The sequence below is a fragment of the Mustela putorius genome, unplaced genomic scaffold (assembly GCF_011764305.1).
Source record: "Mustela putorius furo isolate JIRA1106 unplaced genomic scaffold, ASM1176430v1.1 tig00003898_pilon_pilon_pilon, whole genome shotgun sequence".
In the NCBI taxonomy this organism is placed as follows: domain Eukaryota; kingdom Metazoa; phylum Chordata; class Mammalia; order Carnivora; family Mustelidae; genus Mustela; species Mustela putorius.
Genome location: NW_025422047.1, coordinates 21039035 through 21061016, shown reverse-complemented (window position 1 = coordinate 21061016; position 21982 = coordinate 21039035). Strand labels below are relative to the sequence as shown.

The 21982-nt window shown below is 42.2% G+C and overlaps 2 protein-coding genes across 8 annotated transcripts in view; one reads left to right on the top strand and one right to left on the bottom strand.

Moving 5' to 3' along the window:
* The first annotated feature begins 38 nt into the window (after positions 1-38).
* HOMEZ (homeobox and leucine zipper encoding) lies at positions 39-18012 on the top strand. Of its 4 annotated transcripts, none has more exons than XR_006602848.1 (3): positions 4744-4970; positions 10507-12550; positions 17649-18012. XR_006602848.1 is itself a non-coding variant. In XM_045067743.1 (3 exons), exons 1-2 carry the CDS (start codon positions 4931-4933, stop codon positions 12105-12107), a joined length of 1641 nt encoding a protein of 546 aa, XP_044923678.1. In that variant the 5' UTR covers positions 4744-4930; the 3' UTR covers positions 12108-12131; positions 12428-13301. The 4 variants fall into 4 exon arrangements, 3 of the variants coding, with proteins under 3 accessions (XP_004755379.1, XP_044923678.1, XP_004755381.1); XM_045067743.1 differs by lacking the exon at positions 17649-18012 and having other exon boundaries at positions 10507-12131; positions 12428-13301; XM_004755322.3 differs by lacking the exons at positions 4744-4970; positions 17649-18012 and adding an exon at positions 39-138 and having other exon boundaries at positions 10507-13301.
* The window catches only part of RNF212B (ring finger protein 212B), a 27029-nt gene continuing 19053 nt past the window's right edge, over positions 14007-21982 (bottom strand). For 2 of the 4 annotated variants that reach the window (XM_004755319.3, XM_004755320.3), the window contains 5 exons: positions 21715-21763; positions 16785-16824; positions 16390-16502; positions 16081-16142; positions 14007-14587 (listed from right to left, as the gene is read on the bottom strand). In XM_004755319.3, the coding sequence (XP_004755376.1) occupies positions 14522-14587; positions 16081-16142; positions 16390-16502; positions 16785-16824; positions 21715-21763 (330 nt within the window). In that variant the 3' untranslated portion in view covers positions 14007-14521. Of the gene's footprint in view, positions 14588-16080; positions 16143-16389; positions 16503-16784; positions 16825-21398; positions 21764-21982 lie in introns of those variants that run through there. The other 2 variants (XM_045067744.1, XM_045067745.1) reach the window with 1 other exon arrangement.

Here is a 21982-nt window from a genome sequence, read left to right as displayed (position 1 = left end):
CCTGAGAATAATCAGATGCCTCCTCATTACATCATAATGGCCAAGTTGTGATGTCATGGTAGAGCACCCACACTTACGTTGTGAAACTAGATATGCTGAAGGGTAGAGTCAGCATGAGGAGCAGACACCCAAAGAGAGGTAAGCGGGGCTTCCCAGGGTTCTTCTCCGTGGCTTACTGCCTAGGTCCCTTTGTAGCCGAAATGCCTTTCCAGGCCTCTCGCACCTTAGTTTAGTGCTAGGTCTGTCTGAAATCCTTCTTCCACAAACTCCACTGCAGCTTTTGCTATCCCAAATCTTCAATATTTGCAGTTCTGATTGGTCAGCCCTCAGCTTTTGTATTTCTTAGGAGACAGGGCATAGAATGGTGAGGCATGGTTCTCCTAAGTGAGGCAGAAACTCACCATATCCATTTGGCTTGTCCCAGGTAGATCCAAGTTTTGAAGTGCCTGAAATACAACTTTTGGAGCCTTTTAAAAGAAAAATAAATACATTAGGCACTAAAGTGAAAACTTTAAAATGAAAAAGATAAATTAAAATTTTTAAGGAGCTGACACCACAATATTAAAAAAATATATATATATATATCAAGGGCCCCTGGGTGGCTCAGTGGGTTAAAGTCTCTGCCTTCATCTTAGGTCATGATCCCAGAGTCCTGGGATCGAGTCCACATCGGGCTCTCTGCTTAGCAGGGAGCCTTCTTCCCCCTCCCTCTCTCTCTCTGCCTGCCTCTCTTCCTACTTGTGATCTATGCCTGTCAAATAATAATAATAATAATAATAATAATAAAAATCAAGAAAAATAACAAATTTTAGAAATTACCTACTTGACTAGCATTTTTTTTTTTTTTTTTTTTTACAATTTTGTTTTTGGGTGCATGCTCCTTGATAGATTTTTCATATTGTTTATTATAATGTTTTCTATAAGAAGTACAGAAAAGTAATTTAGTTTTCTACATGATTTTTTTTTAAGATTTTATTTATTTATTTGACAGACACAGAGATCACAAGTAGGCAGAGAGGCAGGCAGAGAGAGACAAAAGACGAGGAAGCAGGCTCCCCGCTGAGCAGAGAGCCCCATGCAGGGCTTGATTCCAGGACTCTGGGATCGTGACCTGAGTCGAAGGCAGAAGCCTTAACCCACTGAGCCACCCAGGTGCCCCTACATGATTGCTTTTTAAAAAAATTCTTAGTGATTTTTTTTTAAAGATTTTATTTATTTGACAGAGAGAGATCACAAGTAGGCAGAGAGGCAGGCAGAGAGAGAGAGGAGGAAGCAGGCTCCCTGCTGAGCAGAGAGTCCAATGTGGGACTCGATCCCAGTACCCTGAGATCATGATCTGAGCCGAAGGCAGCGGCTTAACCCACTGAGCCACCTAGGCGCCCCAAAAAATTCTTAGTTATTTAGAAAATTTTCACCTTCACACTTTTATAAGTGATAATGTTACATGATTTTTTAGATTTTTGTCAAACCTGAAAAAAAACACCATCAAGTTTCTTTGATACATGTGTAAAATTTCAGAGCATTACAGATTTGGAATGACTAATATACTCTGGATTGTTGACATTAGGATTAATGTATCTGTATTAGTCTGCTAGAGCTGCCATACAAAATACAACCCACTGGGTGGCTTAAAATGAAATTCTCTCTCAGTTGTGGAGGGTAGAAGACTGAGATCAACATATCCACAGGGTTTACTTAATTCTGAGGTTCCTTTCCTTAGAGTCATCTTCTCCCTATGTCTTCCCATGGTCTTTTCTATGTTCATGTCTGTGTCCAAATTTCCTACTATAAAGATACCAATCATATTGGATTAGGACTCACCCTGAAGACCTCATTTTTTTAAAGATTTTATTTATTTGTCAGAGAAAGAGAGCAAAGGCAGGCAGAGTGGTAAGCAGAGGCAGAGGGAGAAGCAGCCTCCCTGCCGAGCAAGGAGCCTGATGTGGGACTCCACCCCAGGATCCTGAGCCGAAGGCAGCCACTTAACTGACTGAGCCACCCAAGCCTCCCTGAAGACCTCATTTTAACGTCATCACTTCTTTATAGAGCTTATTTCCAGATACAGTTATATTCTAAGGTATCCGGAGTTAGGATTTTATCATAAGAATGGGGGGGGGCGGTGATGGACGACATAGTTCAGCCCCTAATGCCATACTGGCTATTAAAGTATTTACAGAAATTACAGCAAACCACAGTCATATACCTATTCAACCCAAACTAAATGTATCCCCAACTCCATTTCTCTAGCCAATTTCAAAATACCCATGGCCTTTCCACTGCCACCTGACAGAAGGAGAAATAATGGAGGGGAAATCAGAAAGGAAAGAGACATCAATCTTAGCCAGTTTCAGTTTAAATATTTTTTTTTCAAATTTTACAAAAAGCCATAACCATATTAACACACCCTGGAGCTTCTCCAGTGCTTTGGAAGAGGTCTGTGCAAGAAGTGACTTTGAAACTTAAGTTTCCTTAGGTTTATGGTAAATGTGCCTCTGGTTAATCCTACTTATATCTAAGCCATGCAAAGGAAGAGAGAATTTTCACCAAAGATGGGGAATTAACATCTCTACATTGAGGATGACAAGTCCTCATTCTTTCAGCACTAGTCCCTGGAAAAGCTGAGAAGTTTTGTTGTCTTGCTAGAGGTAGGGGCCCTCCCTTCTTTGATATTGTCAGCCTGCATCTATTCCTCTCTTCCAATCCCCATCCTAGTCCACTCCATCTTCTAAAGCTTTAGGGTGAAACCCACATAAGAGGGAGGCTTCACAGGGCACCTGGGTGACTCTGTCAGTTAAGGGTCTGCCTTGGGCTCAGGTCATGATCCCAGGATCCTGGGATGGAGGCCCACATCAGGCTCCCTGCTGAGTAGGGAGCCTGCTTTTCCCTCTGTCCCTCCCCCTGTTTGTGCATACTCTCTCTCTCTCAAATAAATAAAATCTTAAAAAAAAAAAAAAAAAAAGAGGGAAGCTTAGCACGCACTCTATAAAAGGGGTAGATAAGTTTCTTCTTTCCTTTAATTTCCCCTCTCCTAAACCTGTCTTTAATTCTGCTTCCTACTCCCGAGTCTCAGGAGTGAGTGTCTTAATGAGACAAGAAAGGTGGCAGAAAAGGCCCACCTTTCTTATTTCCAAAAGCTGGTGATCAGTGTTGCCCAGGGTGCCTAACTGATCCTCCTATAGAGGGGCAGGCACTAGGTTCTCGCAGACATTGACTGGCTTTCCAGCCAGATTAATCATGATTTCTTCCCAATCAACCCAGTCTTGTTATTTGTTTGGATTATGAGAGAACAACTCCACTGAAAACTGCTGCTGCTGCCTAAAATATTTCACTTTTTCTTTTATCGTATACAAACTATTGGGGCATGGTAATAGTCATGATTTAAGACAAAGTCTGTTATGTACTACGAGCCCTAGCTTAAACCCTGAGGGATCAGAAGTTTCCAACTCTAAAGCTGAGTATATATATCTTTCCTTTGTTTACACCTATGTTTTGCTGATGTTTTTGCTGGATACTAGTTTGAATATTGTAGGGCTGGCTCTTAGGAGGTTGAAATTTTTACTGAATGTAATGGGACTGGGAGGAGGGCAGGTGCAAATACAGGCATAATTAACATGAGGCTCAGTGCTGAAGTTGAAAACCATTTCTGATGTCTGACAACCATGAAAGTGCTCTAGACCTTAAATTGGAGCAATAAAGAATCCATAGCAGGCATTGGTTTGGTGGCTAGTATATGGGAGGGGTGATGTCTGTGGGATACAGAACAAAGTCTGAAATTGTTTCATAAATTATTGTAGTTGTATATACTATTAAGTGACCTAAAGGCAAAAAGAGACTTTTTCAAAGATTAGCATATAAGAACAAAAGAATCAAGAAAGTACTGTGTCCAAGTTTTTGTTTAAAGACCGAGAATCCTAAATATACAAGCTTTGGCCCAAATTCCAAATATATTAACTTTTGTCCTACAACTTTTGTGACTACTCTGGTGAAAAGTCCCATTTTGTTGCCATCTTTTTCTTGACAGCGAAAATCAAGGTCCTCAAATATATGAGGCAGGTCCTCCTCACTGGGACAGAGAGGTGGGCCTAGGGGTCGGATTGTCTGGGGGGGGGGGGTGTCCCCAAACAGGTGCCTACTTCCGGCACTCAGTCCGTGGGAACACCTGTGCAGCGTTCTGAAGGGGCCGGGCTGCTGGGATCCTCGTCTTTCAGGCTGCAAGCCATTTGATCCATCTGGAGAACAAGTTCCCGGTTGCTCTGGGCGCTTCGTTTACAGCGACGCTGCTGACTGCCCTCGGCTGGGCAGGCGCGGCTCCGCTCTGGTTCTACTCGCGTGTAAGGCTGACAAGGGGATGCTGAAAAAAGTCTTCCTTCAGGAGGAACAAATGGGGAGTAGTTGCAAGTTAGTCTTGGACAACTGAACAAACTCCTGTGAATTCCTTGGGGCAATTCCGGGAAGACCAGGGCTCAGCGTACTCCGAAGGTCCCGCGCGGAAAGGTCGAAAGCTGGGGGAGGGGGAAGAGGGGGGGAGAGGAGGTACCATTCACAGCACCCTGGCCCTGGGGGACATCTTCCCTGACCCAAGCAGCCAATAGCCACCCCGGCTGAGGCCCACCCAGCCAATAACCGACTTCAGCCGAGACTCACGCAGCCAATGGCCGGCCCAGTGCGTTCCGCCGGTGCCTGCCTGCCTACTTCCACCAATCGGGACACGGGCCACCTTGGCACCGCCCCTGGAGCTCGCCCCACCCATCCGCCCCGCCTCCAACTCGTTCGACCAGGGTTGGGCTATACGGGCGCGCTCTCGGGGACAGGGGGGGCAGTCCCGGTCCCGGCCCTCCGCGCGGGTGGGCTTGGAGCAGGCCGCACCGGGCGGGAACCCCACTCCCACCCCGGAGGCCCCCTGCCCTTTCTCCCCCTTTCCCCCCGGCCCATGGTGCGAGGCTGGGAGCCGCCGCCCGGGCCGGACCGTGGTGAGTGATCCCCAGCCCCTTCGACTACCCCTCCCAGCCCCTGTACGATCTCCGACCTCCGGAGCCCCATCCCCGCGCTGTGGAGGGGGGGTGGTGGTTGGAGAATTCTAGGCTCGAAGTCGCCCCGTTCTCTCTCCTTTCTCCTCTGGACTTTTCGGTTCCCTGTTGTAACTGGGGGAGGGTGAGTGGGTGTGTAGGGAGGAGGGGAAGGCTGGGTTGGGACGCCCCCCCGCGAGGGGAGGATTGAGATTCGGCTGCTCCCTGGGGCTCATCGCCCCAAGTGCAGCAACTTTTTGTTCTCTGACCCAGTTTGGAGCCTTATAGACTGCCTGCGAAATGGAGGATAGGAGAAACGTTTCCTTCCCAGGCCTCTCCTCCTCCCCCCACGACTACCTCCTGGCGACCTCAACACACGTACAGAAACCTGGTCTTACTTCTGGGAAGCGATGGTATTTGGGAATGAAAGGTTTGGGAGAAACTGCGCCTTCTGACCCCCTACCCAACCATACTCAGAAAACAAACCAAAAAAGTGAGAACCCGAGTTCTCAGAGGTTCCTGGTTTTGTGTCCTAATCTGAGACTTCTAAACTGAAAGACTCAAGCTGAGACCTGTTTGGTAATGTGGGCCCAGATCAGGAGATCTTTTATCGTATGAACCTCCTCACCATACATTTGAAGCCCTTTTATATTATATGAGTAGGACAGGTAAATGGCAATGATTGAAAAAACAAGCCAGTTAAACTTGGGAATTTTTAAAATGATGCATACATCTCTTAAGCATTGTCATTAAAAGTATGTTCATTGCACCAATCTTCTGGGGTAGTGTCCAGGCGTTTTCTTTGTGTAAGTCTGCTGATTGGAGTTCCCAGTTGTCTTTCCATATAAACTACACAAGCGAATTTCAAATCTGGCTGCACCCCGAGAACTTTTGAAAGTACTGATGCCTGGGCCCGAGTCCAGACTAATTTAAGTCAAAATACGAAGGAGGGTTCCCTGGTTTAAATTTCCCAGGTAATTCTAATGTGCCACTGCCTCTGATGTATGATTTCAAGGGTTTTTTTGTTTTGTTTTATTTACTTTTAAAAAGATTTTATTTATTTGACAGGGATCACAAGTAGGCAGAGAGGCAGGCAGAGAGAGAGGGGGAAGCAGGCTTCCTGTTGAGCAGAGAGCCTGATGTGCAGCTCGATCCTGGGATCATGACCTGAGCTGAAGGCAAAGGCTTTAACGCACTGAGCCACCCAGGCGCCCCGGTTTTGTTTTGTTTTAATGCAGTGAGAATTTAAACACTTGGAGCAATCTGAATGCAGAAAACGTTTGAGATTTTTAAGTCCCCTGCCCCTCTAATCTTTTACAGTTCCCTGCTACTCCCAATTCAACAACTGTACAACACCTTAACATTTGACTTTTTCATAGAAACAGTTTTTAGCGCACTAATTTTTCATAGATTTATGTGATATTTAATTACATTATTATATAAATAAAGAAAAAACAGGCATAAACAGGTTGGGAATCACCCGCAACTGGTCCAGGCTCATAGGGCAGGTGAAGGGAACGTGATTTTGGCACACTAGGAGAGTAGCCTACCATCCTCTAGTACATGGCACACTGTGGGTGTTGGTCATATAACCCAGTGGATCAGTTAAATCACACTCCTGGCCCAGTTGAACACCTCTCCCTTCCATTCTCTCCAATTAATATCACCAATATCCAGTCCCTTTTAGACTTAAATTTTGAGTATTTCTTTTTTTTTTAAGATTTTATTTGTTGATTTGACAGACAGAGATTACAAGCAGACAGAGAGGCAGGCAGAGAGAGAGAGAGAAACAGGCTCCCTGCTGAGCAGAGAGCCCGATGTGGGACTCGATCCCACGACCCTGAGATCATGACCTGAGCCGAAGGCAGTGGCTTAACCCACTGAGCCACCCAGGCGCCCCAATTTTGAGTATTTCATCCACTCTTTCCATTCATTCACATCAAGCAGTATGTTCCTCTTTAAGCAATTACCATCACTCTCTTTTTTTTATTAAGTTGGAAGGACATAAGGCAGAGGTTCTTAAATTGGGCTTCTAGGCAGCCAGTGAATCCTTTGAGATTATATATAATGTAGTTTGGATGTTTGGATGTTTATGGTGGGGGTAGTCATAACTTTCTGAGTGGTCCATACCTTTATCTGATTATCAGAGAAGTTCATGACCCAAAAAAGTTGAGAAGCACGTAAGTTGAATACCACTGAAAATTCTTTTAAGGCCCTTAAAACTGTATCACCAAGACACATTTCAGGCAGTACTCCAATTCTTTTCTGAATAAAGATACAGGGTAATTTTGCAGGATCATTAGTTTCTCATTTGAACAGTCTCCTGCTTTATCCATAAGTCTAGAATCAACCCTAAAGTTGTGAACCCCTCTTTTTCCTAGGATTGTATGTACACCCAAACTGGAAGTTTTAAGTTAGTCCATTCTTTACTGCCATCTGTCCACAAGTATGGAAAGCCCAAAGGGAACGAAGGGTGTTATCCTCTATATATGTTTTTCTCGTTATATTTTTTACTAGCTATTTGAAGGAGTGGTAGGGCATATATATTTAATAAGGAAACAAATTTAGTAATTATTCAGAATTGGTAATCCCATCATCACTACCATCTCTGCCCATAGGAGTCTTTATTTCTCCAGTTTTGATTCCCTTCTTTTTCTACCCTTTCCAAATGGAGATATAAGAACACAAGGCACTGTGGTGTCTTCATTGTGGTTTTGATTAATGTGGGGTCTATTCTCCTTGTTATAGTTCTCATAAGCCTCTCTCTGGTTGTAGTTTCTTCCTGTGTCAAAGCCACATTCTTCCAGGGAGATACCAGGTGGCTAGCTGTGCAGCTAGCTGTGCCTTGATTTAAGCCACTACTCTACATCAGGAAATCTTCCACAGTTTGTTTTGAGTAATTGGAAAACTGGATGTATGCAGTACCCCAAATACGGTATTTGCATTATGTATGTTATACTGAAACATCAAACTGATACCATGAGAATCTGGAGGATAGCAAACCACATGAATGAAAACAAAATGCTTCCTTGTAAGGCTTATAGCTGTACCTGCCTTATTTCCTGTCTGACAGTCTTCATCCTTAAGCTGGACTGCTTTATTCCTTGGGCCACAGTTTTCTCTTATCTAAAGTATAATTGTGAACTTAAAAAACAGACACAAATAAGGTTAAGTAGATGTCAAGTGCTGCAATCATAAAGTATTCTCCAGCTTAGGTTTGGCGGTGGGCCACAATGTCTGAATGGTGGTTTAGCACCCATCTGTGTAAGCAGTTGCTCACAGGCCACTCAGGTGTGTCTGGGATGAACCTGGAGGGTAAAGGTAGAGGTAGTACTGCATTGGCAATTTGTCTGGCAATCAAAAAGGATTTAAACCCAAGATACAGATTCAGTTCTCCTAAAGCTGTGATTTTCATACTTTTTTTTTTAAAGCAGCATAATCCATTCTGGAATGATATCCAACTCCCAAAATGTAAAGAGCATAAAATCATGGATATCCTGGTTTTTTCCACTGCTCATTAGAATTAGGACCCTGAAAAAAGAGATGGAAAACAATGATTTTAAAGAATGCAGTCTTTGCTTCACTTCCCTCCATGTCTAGGAAGAGAATGGCATTCCCTTATATCAGAATTGCCCTGTGAGGCTGAAGTAATGAGAAAAGCTGCCATTTATTGAGCCTTTACTTTGTTCTAGGCATCACATCAACTGCATTTTTTTCATTTAGCCATAAACTTGGAGGAAGGTGCTGTTTCGACCGCCTTTCTTTCTGCGGGGAAACTAAGGCTTTGTGAGATTAAATAATTTGCCCAAGGACAGGCAACACTCTAGGAAGGAGTGGAGCTGCAGTTAATCTCAAATCTGCCTCACCCCAGACCCGCACACCAACAGCTGTGTTAGGTCTTGCCTAGCACATAGTAGGTTCTTGATAAAAAATATATAGCTTTATAGACATGCAGCACTGTGCATTTTTTACACATGAAGAAACTAAAGCTCCTTTAAGTTCAGTAGCTTGCCCAAGATCATATAGCTGGTAAGTAGCAGAACTGGGATTCAGACTGCAGGTTGGCCTTAGTCAGGGATCCCATTTCTACCCACTGTGCCATGCTGCCTCCATTTACCCTCTTCAGGTTCTCTTCAAGCTGTACAGCCTTTAGGATCTGCATGGCCTTCAGTTCAATAGATGAGATTGTTAAAAGGAAATGGAGACTCATTAAAATGCTTCCAAATTTTTCTAATCGTCATATAAAATCCCTTGATACCACTATGTACTATAACATCCTGGACTTGAGATTCTTCTCGGTTCATCATGTAGTGTTTACCTAGGAATCCTGTCCCATCCTTAACATATCAGAGGTAAATATTTATAAACTCAGAAGGGATTCCTCTAACAGTAAAGGGTGGCAGATGTGTTAAAGAGTTTCTAATGCCCATCCAGGGAGCTGAGTTAAAACCTGGTCAACAGAACTTTCTGGGAAATAACCTGAGCAGGTATTTCAGGCATGATGCAGGATCAGGAGCTCTCCCTGCAGCCCCCACACCCACAGCCCTGGGAGCAGTGGTGCTGCTGGGGAGCCTGCAGGACCTGGCTTCCATTCACAGTGCATCTGCCCACCTGGCCCTGAGAAGAAAGCTGGGCTGCAGAGATAAGATTGGCAGGGCTTTGGCCCTGTGTGGAGGGGCTGTTACAGTCTGAGGGAGCTCTCCAGGCTCCCCAGAGAGAGACTGAGCTGTAGGAAGAGACAAAGGCTTGGGGGAGGGGCTAACCTTTGTTCTGAGGATGACTTGGTGGAAACAATTCCCTCTACCCCCACAGGACCCCAAAACCCAGGAAGAGTAAGCCCCATTTATCCCAGATATCTGACCTGTGTCTTATCCTACAGAGAGAAAATAAAACGGGTTTGGTTTTAGGGCTTAAAGGCACTATCATTGCCCTCCCTGAAGGACTCCATCACCAAAAAGGGAAGAGGAAAGAGGGCTGGGGGCTGGGCAGTGGAACAGTGCTGTCCTGCCTTCTAGCTCCTCTCTTGTATTTCCCACCTGTCTCGACATTCTAGAGGTAATCATAAATTGCCAGGAGTTAAAGCAATTTGCATTAGTTCTGAGATTACTGCACTTCATGTTTTTGTGGTTGAGATTTCATTTTGTGACTCCTGTTCCATGGACTTAGAGGATGAAGTGAGTTTGAATTAGAAAAGCTAAGGCAACATAAGGATGAGTTTTCTTCCTTAATCTCTAAAGACAGATTTTTGTCCTGGTGATAGTATTCACTAGTCATGTGACTTCTATGGACTTTGGTTTTTCCATACATACAACAGGAATTTTAACAGGGTCATAAAATTAGGAAAATTAAATGAGAAACTACTAAAGCACTTTAAAAGCAATCCAACATGGTACACATAGATAGTTGATTGTATTGGAGTCCAGCATTTTGTTTGACAGAAATTGAGCAATAGGCTGAAAGAGGAGCCCCAGTGATTGAGCTGTTTCTCTTCTTATTACAGCTATCTCTGAAGGGCACAAATCAGAAAGCACCATGCCTCCTAATAAAGAGGCCAGCAGTCTTAATAGCTCCCCAGCGGGGCTCATCTGCCTGCCTCCAATCTCCGAGGAGCTACAACTTGTGTGGACCCAAGCAGCCCAGACCAGTGAGCTGGATGGCAATGAACACTTGCTACAAACCTTCAGCTACTTTCCCTATCCCAGTCTAGCAGACATTGCCCTTCTCTGCTTACGCTATGGGCTGCAGATGGAGAAAGTCAAGACTTGGTTCATGGCCCAGCGCCTCCGCTGTGGCATTAGCTGGTCATCTGAAGAAATAGAAGAGACTCGAGCCCGAGTGGTCTACCATCGGGACCAGCTCCATTTCAAATCCCTTCTCTCTTTTACTCATCATGCAGGGCGGCCCCCAGAGGAGGTGCCTCCTCCATTGCCACCTCCAGAACAAATGGGTCTTGGAATAGTACCCCTGACTCTTAGTGAGCCCACCCAAATGAAAGGCTTGAAGGTAGAACCTGAGGAGTCCTCAGAGCTGCTGAGTCACCAGAAAGCAAAGGAACCCCTGATGGCACCTGGCAGTGGGGCATTCCCCCACCAATCAGATTTTTGGCAGGATCTTCAAAGTGGTGGCTTCTCTAAGGAGCAGGCAGGCAGGGGTCCCCACCAGTCACATGGCCTAGGTTCTGCTTCCTGGAACCACTCCACAGCTGTCCATCCGCCACATGCTCGGGATAAGCCCCCACCAATCTCACTACTTGCTAGTAGTTGTAAGCAGGAGTCAACATCTAATATGACTCCTTCTTCTCCCTCTACCTCTTCTTCCACTTTCCCAGTACTGGCTAATGGAGCTACTGCCACCTCTAAACCGCTCCAGTCACTAGGCTGTATCTCACAGCCACTGTCACCCAGTGAACAGGCACTGCCCCCACATCTGGAGCCAGCTTGGCCCCAGGGGCTAAGACATAATTCAGTACCAGGTAGGGTTGGCCCTGCAGAGTACCTTTCCCCAGATATGCAACGCCAGCGAAAGACCAAGCGCAAAACCAAAGAGCAGCTGGCTATCCTCAAATCTTTTTTTTTACAGTGCCAATGGGCACGGCGTGAGGATTACCATAAATTAGAACAGATCACTGGTTTACCTCGACCTGAGATCATTCAGTGGTTTGGTGACACACGCTATGCCTTGAAGCATGGGCAACTAAAATGGTTTCGGGACAATGCAGTACCTGGTACCTCTAGTTTCCAGGACCCAGCAATTCCCACACCCCCACCTTCAACCCGCTCCTTGAATGAATGGGCTGAGACACCACCTCTGCCAAACCCCCCACCCCCACCGGATATACGACCCTTGGAGAGGTACTGGGCAGCCCATCAACAGCTACGGGAAAGTGATATCCCTCAACTGAGTCAGGCATCAAGGCTTAGCACCCAGCAGGTACTGGATTGGTTTGACTCTCGATTACCTGAGCCAGCTGAGGTGGTGGTTTGTCTAGATGAAGAGGAAGAAGAGGAGGAGGAAGAACTGCCAGAAGATGACGAGGATGAAGAGGAGGAGGAGGAGGAAGAAGAGGATGATGATGATGACGATGTGATCATACAGGACTGAGTCGGGGGGACTAGGGGAGGGAAGGTCTGTTACTAAAAGATGAACCAACTTAGTAACTGTTTAAACAAAGAAACCACATTTTTTTTAAATTACTTTGTGGCAAAGAACTGAAAAGCTTTGTGTTCTTGAGGTTGGGGGATTGGGGATGTAGTGAGGGTGGACCAGAGAGTATGACCATAGGATCTAAAGAGAGGTGGGAATTGGATGAACAGAAATCAGTCCTCTCGTCTCAGTGAAGAGTGCGCTAAGGATGTGGTCCAAACCATGGGCTGGGAGAAGGCTTTTTTGCTCTCTTCATGTCTGCTGTTCTTTTCCCTTAGTGTGCAATGGAAAGCCCAGACCTTGGCCATACATCTATAGGAGGACTGGAAAAGAAGAGTAAAGAATTTTGATTCAATTGATGATTCCAGTGCAGACCCCAGTCCCACCATTTTCCCTGGAATGTAAGGCTGCCTCACACCCCTTTTCTGAGCACAAGTCCATGTATAATACAGCTAAGAGTCTTAGTATGTCCCAGTCTCATCACTAGTCTTTCCTTAATGCTCACCAACGTGACTATATGGTTTACCTTCCTTGTTACTGAGTTGCACAGGTAGCAGAATGTTTTCATTTCTGATACTGGGACCACTTTTGCCTTGTACTTTTTTTTTTTTTTTTAATCTTTTTCCAAAGTCCCTATTTTGTTCACTATTTGTCTCAGGGTAAATCTTCCCCATGGAGCTTGTGAAAAGTTTAATAATTGGGTGGAGAATAATTTAGACTGGATATTTATTGGATGTGGGAATTAGGGGAAATGTCCTTTTAAAAAGTAGAATTAGGTTACAGAGGAATAGAGGAGAGGGATAGTTTCTACTGTTCAGAAGGTGGGTGCAGGTAGGTTCCAGGTTTGGTTTTACAAACCTGAAACTCCCTCCTGCCTAACTTGACAGAGACTAATATTTCATCTTTTTTGGTGTTGGTTCAATTTATGTCTGTAATTGAGACTTTCCTCTTTTTATAGGATCTGTCTTGGGGACAGAGGGACGGACCCAGGTTGTTAACTTAATTGATTATTGATGTTTTAGAATGGTTTCCATCAGATGGAGTCAGATATAAAGATTTCAATGGGTTAACCATCTAGAAATAAGAGTGAATGCCCCAAATTGCTAGAATAATAATAAAAGGCCACAAATAAAATTGTTTATCTCTCCTCCACTTTGCCACTTCTATGGTTTAGAGATTAATGGAGCCAAATCCATTAACATTCTGATTTAGTATACTTTTTTCTTGTTGTTTTTAACAGCAGGATATATTGAGGTAGATTAAGAAAACAAAACCTGGGGCACCTGGGTGGCTCAGTCAGTTAAGCACCCTACTCACGGTTTTTGGCTTAAGTTATGATCTCATGGGTCATGAGATCAGGCTCCACGCTCAGTGCTAAATGAAGCCTCTGTGTGAGAATTCTCTCCCTCTGTCTCTTCTCCCATTTGCATGCGCACATGCACTCTCTAAAATAAATAAATACATCTTTAAAAAAAACTAAAGGAACAAAAACTTTGAAAGGCAGTGTATTAGCATCTATCACTGGGCAGATTTGTCTCCTGTACCTGCTACAGCACAGGCTCTTGCGCAGAAGAGGTGTCTAGAAATGCCTTTAAAAATAAATTCAGAGTTCCAGAAAGAGTAGGGAATCCTACTCTTTCAGGGTCATTTCCAGGACCTAATTTATTTCTGGCAGATGTCTGCTATCTTTACACTTTTTCAATATTTTTGCTTATGGTCTCCCTGCCAGTGGCTGACTCATTTAATTTCTCATTTCTATTTAGTACCCAAAAAAGAATACAGGTTTCATCTAAGTTGTGGTGGTCTTTGTCCATTCCACCATTCAGAGCTTGTAATATAAAACCAATAGAGTTGCAATAACAATAAAAGGACACCTTTATTTTATCTATATACTTTAGTAAGCTGAAAGTCTGGGTCTCAAAGGAAAATCAACATAGTTAACTAGGCATAGAGGAAACAATAGGCAACAAAAGTATAATAAATTAGGACAAGGAACAGAGTTATTGCTTATTAACATTGGCAATGGAAGAATATACCCAAAGCTAAAAGAATGAAATATAGAAATAAACCATACTTAATGAGTATATTACCTCTCACACCCAATGATGCCAAGAATTGTTTTTACAACCTTTAAGTTGCAGGAAATGAGAGAGCTACTTGAGTGTGGGAGAGATCTAAACATCTTCCTGTAGTACTAGCCTTATATAATGCCTGACCATTTTCCTAGGAGGTAACAGAGGATGTATATCATAAAAGTCAAGAGAGTGAAACCAGGAAACAAGGCAGGGAGACATTTTCCAAGGCACTTAATGGGCATTGGATGCTATAGGCCTTCTTTAAGCAACATGTTTAGATCAGACCTTGAAGACAATCTATCTGGAAGTAGTCCATGCTTCTCTTGACCTGGCTAATCCCATCTGTCTCTGTTCGTAGAGAGTCTGCAGCAGAGGGAAGGAAGGCAGATATGGGCATTTATAACAAAAAAGCTAATTAAGGCCCTCTCACCATTACATGAAGTTTATCAAGACAGCAGGTCACCACTACTACTGCCCCATAGTTTTCTCCATTGTGTGATGAACTAACTTCCAAACTAAGATTTGATACACCTAGTGTGACAAAGGCTTTGTTGCTAATTATGAAAATCTTAGAACATTTATTGTTTTATGGTAATAAGGCAGAATACTTAAAAAAAAAAAAACTATCTTGGAAGATATGGAGAGAAAACTGGAGACTATGCCAAGAGAGGATTAGCAGTGAGGCAGGATTCTCATGCCTCTGGGGAGGTGACACTTCCTTAAATAACTTTTAAAAAAAAACTTTATTATTGAAGTTTTCAAAAAATACAAAAGTAAAGTAGTATAAAGAGCTGATAAGTACCCATCACCCAACTTCAACAAATAACTCATAGCCAGTTTTTCTTTCATTTCTCTCTCTCCTATGTTCACTAGATTATACTAAAGCAACCCCCAGAGAATCATTTAACTTCCTCTCCTTAAATATTTTAGTATGTTATCTCCAAAAGGTAGACTATTTTTAAAAATAGCCATTATGCCTACAAAAGAAAACTATTAACAATTCCTTAATATCAAATATCCAAGAGGTGTTCAGTTTTCAACTTTCTCATAAATGTTTTTGTTTTTTTACAGTTTGTTTCAATCAGGATCCAATTAGGGGCCATATATTTGTAGATTCTTTTTTCATCTGTAGGTTAACCTCTCCATTTGTGAGGATCTCAGGGATGTTATTTCCCCAGTGTTGCCTAATAATTTTTTGCCAATGAAAATAAAGGGCATTCGGAATACAAGAGCAAAATATTTACCTATCTTAAGATGTTCTTGGGGTCACCAGGAGCTTGGCATTAAAAGGCCTAAATATCCTCAAAACCTGGGCACTAAAAGATAACTTAAAAGGCAAGACTAGACTTTTCATGCAGAGCTCCCTACAAACCTCTCTTCTTGTTCCCTACCCTTTTTCTCTTATTGCCTATATCGTATCAGAGTCCCGTAAATTTATAAAGCATTACTCTAACCATGTCTAGAGAAGTGCACATAGCTTTTCCTTATTCAAGCAGTACCTCTACCCAAAAGATCTATTCCATTGAAATATTTTTTTGTGGAACTTTCGGGAATGTTAGTTGTGTCTACACACTTAGTTCGCACTGGCCGAGACCTCTCAGTTTAAAGCCATTCACTACCATGTGACCTAATTTTTAAACCCCAAACTAGGAAGCTAATCTTGTAGTAGGATAGAAGTTTTGAAATTGAGACCATCCTGATAGATTGTGAACATATGATTACCATATTTGAAAGCCATGTCATTCTCCACCAGTTATATTCTACCACCTTAACAGGTGGTACAAAAGGCATTTCATGTGTAGGCCTAACCATGTGAGTTTTTCATATGCAGGATAGTTAGATTAGCCTGGGCTCACCTGCTGAACTGGTAGCTGGAAACCAGGAAGACTCTCTAGTGGGGTTCTGCTTTCCCTCTGACCTGAAGGAAAAAATTGGAATGATGAAAGATAATTCCCTTGGGCAGTTCTTTGGCAGTTTTACTTATGGGTCAGGGTAAATAGGTAGATCTTAATCTGTAGAACACTAGTCAGAAAAACACTTAGCTAAGCAGTTTAAGTAGGTTATTAAGTCCATTCTCTTCTTAACTTCTTTTCACCTTGAAAATCTTTATTTAGTATATATGTCAATGGTTAGCTCCATTCCTTTAGGAATGTTATTTAACATACCTGAATTGTTGGGGGTGAGGCCTGAATTCAGGCCTCTTGTGTGGCCTGAATTCCCACCATTTAGTGATGGTCTACAAGAAAAAATCCCCTGTCCCGAAGAAGCAGGTGAAGGCCTAAGGAGGGGAAAAAGAAGCATCAGCAGAGAAAAGGAAGGTAAAGGTAAAAAGTACATGTAAAGGGAGAGCCTATATATTTAGACAAGACAGGAAATAAATACCCTGCTTGTGACTGAAACTAATTTGGACATATATAAGACAGTACTATTAAATGCTCTCTTGTTTACAAGGTAGATTTTTAAACTTCAGTGGTATAAGCCAGTAGAAGAGTAACCCCAGGACTGCTGGCAGAATGTCAGTGTGAAGAGATTCCCAGTGAAAGGAAGCATAATCTCTTACCTATAAGAAAAGCTGTGAGTAGAAGCTGGTGAAGGGGTTTCTGGAAAACATAAAAGTGAAGCTATGAGATAACCCATGATGAACTAGAGAAGAGATTTGTTCAGGTATGCTTGGGATCAGGGCAAAGAAACTGGACACGAAAGATTTTCAATATATATGTTAGGCTTAGTGACTAATATTAAGTGAAAAATCTCATCACCTAGCAGTGTCTCCTAAAGGTGCCTTCCTCTCTCTAAAAAAAGATTTTATATATGTTGTGTGTGTGTGTGTGTGTATATATACATATATATATATGTATGTATATATATATATATATTTGTGTATATATATATATACATATATAAATTTTAAAAAATTTTTTTTTTAGAGAGCACAAATGGGGAGGAGCAGACCCAGAGGGCCTGCTGAGCAGGGAGCTCCATGTGGGCCCAATGCCAGGATCCTGAGATCATGATCTGAGCTGAAGGCAGACAGCTTAGCCGACTGAGCCACCCAGCCACCCACCCCCCATTTCTTTCATTAATCTGTGGACCAGGATTCATTACTGCCTTGATGTGCTCTAATAGATCTGTGCTTGGTTTCCCCTCTAAGATGGTAATTACCAGAAAGAATGGCTAAAGACAAAGGGTCATTAAACTCATTAGGAGTGATGGTAAAAATGCATAAAGACCTCCAAAGTTCTCTCCATAAAAGGAATGAGAAAACTGGCAAAAATTGTCAGAATCAACTTTCTCAGAACTGTGTAAATTAACAAAGTGCTTGAAGCAGTCTGGGGAACGTTTATTCCACAGTAATAGCCAAATGAGTTTAAGAACAATGAACTTTTTGGCATTTTAACTTCCCCTATTCCCATTTCTCCTCCAGCTCCGTGGTAGCCTTGAAAACCAACATTCTGGCATCATCGTGGGGATGGAATGGGTTTGGAACTCTTTCAAAGCCTCATTCCCAGAAAATAATCATTTGACCTGTCCAGTGGCAACTGGAAGACTCCACTTGCAAGGCTGACTTTATTTGATCCGACCTGGAGCGCAAACTCATCGGGACTTGGAGCTTAGAGTTCATCACCTGTGAAAAGCCTTTTCCCCAGGAGTGTGTGTTGTAAACAATTAGAAGCACTTGTTTGGGCTGCTTGAGAATGTGAATATCAATTGGGGCAAATAATAGGCTAACCTGAAAGCATAGCTGGAAGAGATGGGGAATAAATTGTTGGTGGGGACTCTGAAAACAATACATTCTTGGAGTCTAGAACATATGCATATGCAGGACTATATGCATGCTCAGAAAATACCTGAAAAAGCCCCAATCTCTTACCTTGAGGTCATACAAGCAGGTTGAAGGCTAAGGTCAGTTGCCTGGCTAAGTGCTGAAAGAGAACCCTAACACATATACAGAAACCCTCAGCAAAGACTGAGAGACTTACTGGTTCCAAGCGTTTAAGGGAATCTCTGTCCAGTCCTTAGCTGACCACTAAACTAACTGAATAGAGACTTTGGTGGCTCCACATGACAATACAGATTTTATAGAATTTTTAAAAAGTCACTAAACAATAAACAGCAAGAACAATAACAAAAAAAAAAACCCATGGGGAGGGGGAAGAATCTGATTCCAAGAACTGCCATGTTATACTATTTTAATGTCCAATTTCCAACAAAAAATGAGGTATATAAAGAAGTATGACCCATATAAAGAAATAAAGCAATCGATGGAAACTGTCCTTGAGGAAGCCCAGACATTGTACTAAGCCCAGCCTAGACTTTGTCGTCTAAAGACTTTAAGTCAGGTATTTTATTTTAAAGATTTTATTTATTTATTAGAGAGAGAGAGAGCAAGAGAGGACATGAGCAGGGAAGAGAGGGAGAAGCAGGCTCCCTCATAGGGAGTCCCACATGATATGCTCAATCCCAGGACTCTGAGATCATGACCTGAGCTCAAGGACGACACTTAACCAGCTGAGCCCTAAATTAGATATTTTTTTTTAAAGGATTTTATTTGACAGAGATTACAAGTAGACAGAGATGCAGGCAGAGAGGAAGGGAAGCAGGCTCCCTGCTGAGCAGAGAGCCCGATGTGGGGCTCCATCCCAGGATCCTGGGATCATGACCTGAGCTGAAGGCAGAGGCTTTAACCCACTGAGCCACCCAGGTGCCCCTCTTTTCTTTTCTTTAAAGATTTTTTATTTTCAAGTAATCTTATACCCAAGGTAGGGCTTGAACTCACAACCCCAAGATTAAGAGTTGCATACTTTTCCAACTGAGCCAGCCAGGTACCCTTAAATCAGGTATTTTAAATATGCTCAAATATCTTTGGAAACCATGTCTAAAGCACTTAAGTATGAGTGTGGTATCTCAGCAAATAGAGAATATTAATGAAGAAAAAATATATTTAAAAGAACCAAATATAAATTTTGGGATTGAAAATAATAAAAATGAAAACTTCACTAGAGCATCTCATCAGCACAAACAGAAGAAAAAAAAATGAGCATTTTGAAGTCCACTGAGACTATCCAATGTGAGGAAGAGAAAGAAAAAATAATGAAGGAAAATGAAGAGAGTTTCAGAGACCTTGGTGGAACACCATCAAGTTTATCAACACATGCATTATGGGATTTCTAGAAAAAAAAAAAAGGAACAAGAGCAGAAAGAATATTTCAAGAAATAATGGCTGACAACTTCCCAAATTAGATGAAAAAAAAAAATCTACACTTCTACACTTCCAAGAAGCTCAACTGCTAAAGAAGTCTGTTAGATTTAGTTGGTATATAATGTTCAAATCTTTTATTCCATTGCTTATCTTCTGTCTAGTTGCTCTATTTGTTACTGAAAGTGGGGTACTAAAGTCTAGTAGTTTTCCTCTAGTTCTCTTTGATTCTGTTAGTCTTGCACCTTTGCTACCTAAGACTTTGTTGTTTTATAGATACACACACACATATACTTTATTATTACTTTTTATTTTTTAAAGATTTTATTTATTTGACAGGCAGAGATTACAAGTAGGCAGAGAGGCAGGCAGAGAGAGGAGGGGGAAGCAGGCTGCACACTGAGGAGAGAGCCCAATGTGGGGCTCGATCCCAGGACCATGACCTGAGCCGAAGGCAGAGGCTTTAACCCATTGAGCCACCCAGGCACCCCCCCCACACACACATTTTAAAGGATTTTATTTATTTTAGAGAGAGAGAGGGAATGAGAACAAATTGGAGAAGGGGCAGAGGGAGAAGCAGACTCCCTGCTGAGCAGGGAGCCCAACAAAGGACTCCATCTCAGGATCCCGGGATCTTGACCTGAGCCAAGGGCAGATGCTTAACTGACTGAGCCATCCAGGAGCCCAAGGCCATACATTTTAAAGTATCTAAATTATAAAAAGTATTTTGTCATACCACAATGGAATGAAATTAAAAATCAGTACCAGGAGGAAATCTGTGAAAATTAAAAATATGTTGATATTAAACAAACAACCAATGGTCCAAAGGAGGGGAAAAAAAGAAATTAGAAAAGATTTTGAGATGAATGAAAACAAAGCCAGAAAATACTAAACCTTATAGGGCACAATGAGAGCAGTGCTTAGAGTGAAATTTATAACTGAAAATGTCTTCATTAAAAATGACCTCCAATCAATAACCCAACCTTTTGTCTTAAGAAACTAAAAGAGGGGGGCACCTGGGTGGCTCAGTGGTTTAAGCCTCTGCCTTTGGCTCAGGTCATGATCTCAGGGTCCTGGGATTGCTGCTTGCTGCTCTCTGCTTGCTGCTCTGCCTACTTCTGATTTCTTGCTCTGTCAAATAAATAAAATCTTAAAAAAAAAAAAAAACCTAAAAGAGAACTAAACCCAAAACAAGCAGAAGGAAAGAAATAAAACTTAGAGCAGAAACAAATGGAACAGAGAACAGAAAAACAGAAAATCAACAAAACCAAAAGTGATTTCTTTGAAATGTTCAACTAGATTGGCTAGCCAGGCTCTCCAAATAAAAGTAAAAAAGTAGTAGAAAGCTTCAAATAACTAAAATCAGGAACGAAAGAGAGACTATTACTACTAACCTGAAAAATTCTCTAGAACTTCTACATTTTTCAAAGCGTGAATATGAAAGAATTGGAGGGAAACTATTTGGTGTTTTTCAAAAATGGTTATCCAGAAAGAAATAGACAAATTTCACAATTGCCTCTTGTGAAAGAAAGGGAAATCCTCTCTCATTAAATATTCTCTATGGACTGGCTAATACCCTTGAAAGTAGTAATAATAAAAGTAGTTCTAAGAGGAAAGAGACAAGAAATTAAGTGGGTATTCTTCACTGGAATATTTTTAAGTTTAATACACAGTAAAGAAGCCTGATACCCTTCAGGTTAACATAATCCATGGCTAGTTAGCCTTCCTTTTAGACCTAAATTCTACTGCCATCTTGTGGCAATTAAAAAAAATCCAAATCTATTTACTCAAGTTAACCCTCCGTCTTTGACCAGAGGTTTTCTTTTCTTTTCTTTCTTTCTTTCTTTTTTTTTTTTTTTAAGATTTTATTTATTTGACAGAGAGGGAAAGAGAGATCACAAGTAGGCAGAGAACCAGGCAGAGGGGGAGGGGGAAGCAGGCTCCCTGCCGAGCAGAGAGCCCAATGCGGGGCTCCATCCCAGGACCCTGAGATCACAACCTGAGCTGAAGGCAGAGGCTTAACCCACTGAGCCACCCAGGTGCCCCAACCAAAGGTTTTCAATGACTTTCTATTGCTCAAAAAAGTTTCTCCTTATTAGTTTGAGAACAGGAATATAATTATTTGAAAAGTAATAATATATCTCTAGATACCTTGAATCAGTGTTTGGAAAAAAACAAATGGCATTACCTTATGCACAGAAAATGCATAATGGCATAATTTTATAGAAAACCAGAAATCTGCTGGTATCTGCACAAAATATGTTGGTTTCTGAACCTTTTTTCCCCTTCTCACCGGTATGAGAGTCCCTGGGAGTGCTTCTTCCCTGCAGGCCTCTGGCTCCCTGATGGACAAAAAATAAACAATTAATAAATATATCCTAATTCTCTGGCTTCTGTATTCTTTGCTATTTCTCTATATCTACACATTGAAGCATATGTTGTTCTGGCAGAATAGGTATGCTAGCCCAAGAAGGATACACTATTACTTTCAAAATGAATTATTACTGTTAATTCAGCCATTGAACATTTACACTACTTTCATCCCATTCATTCTCTGTGTC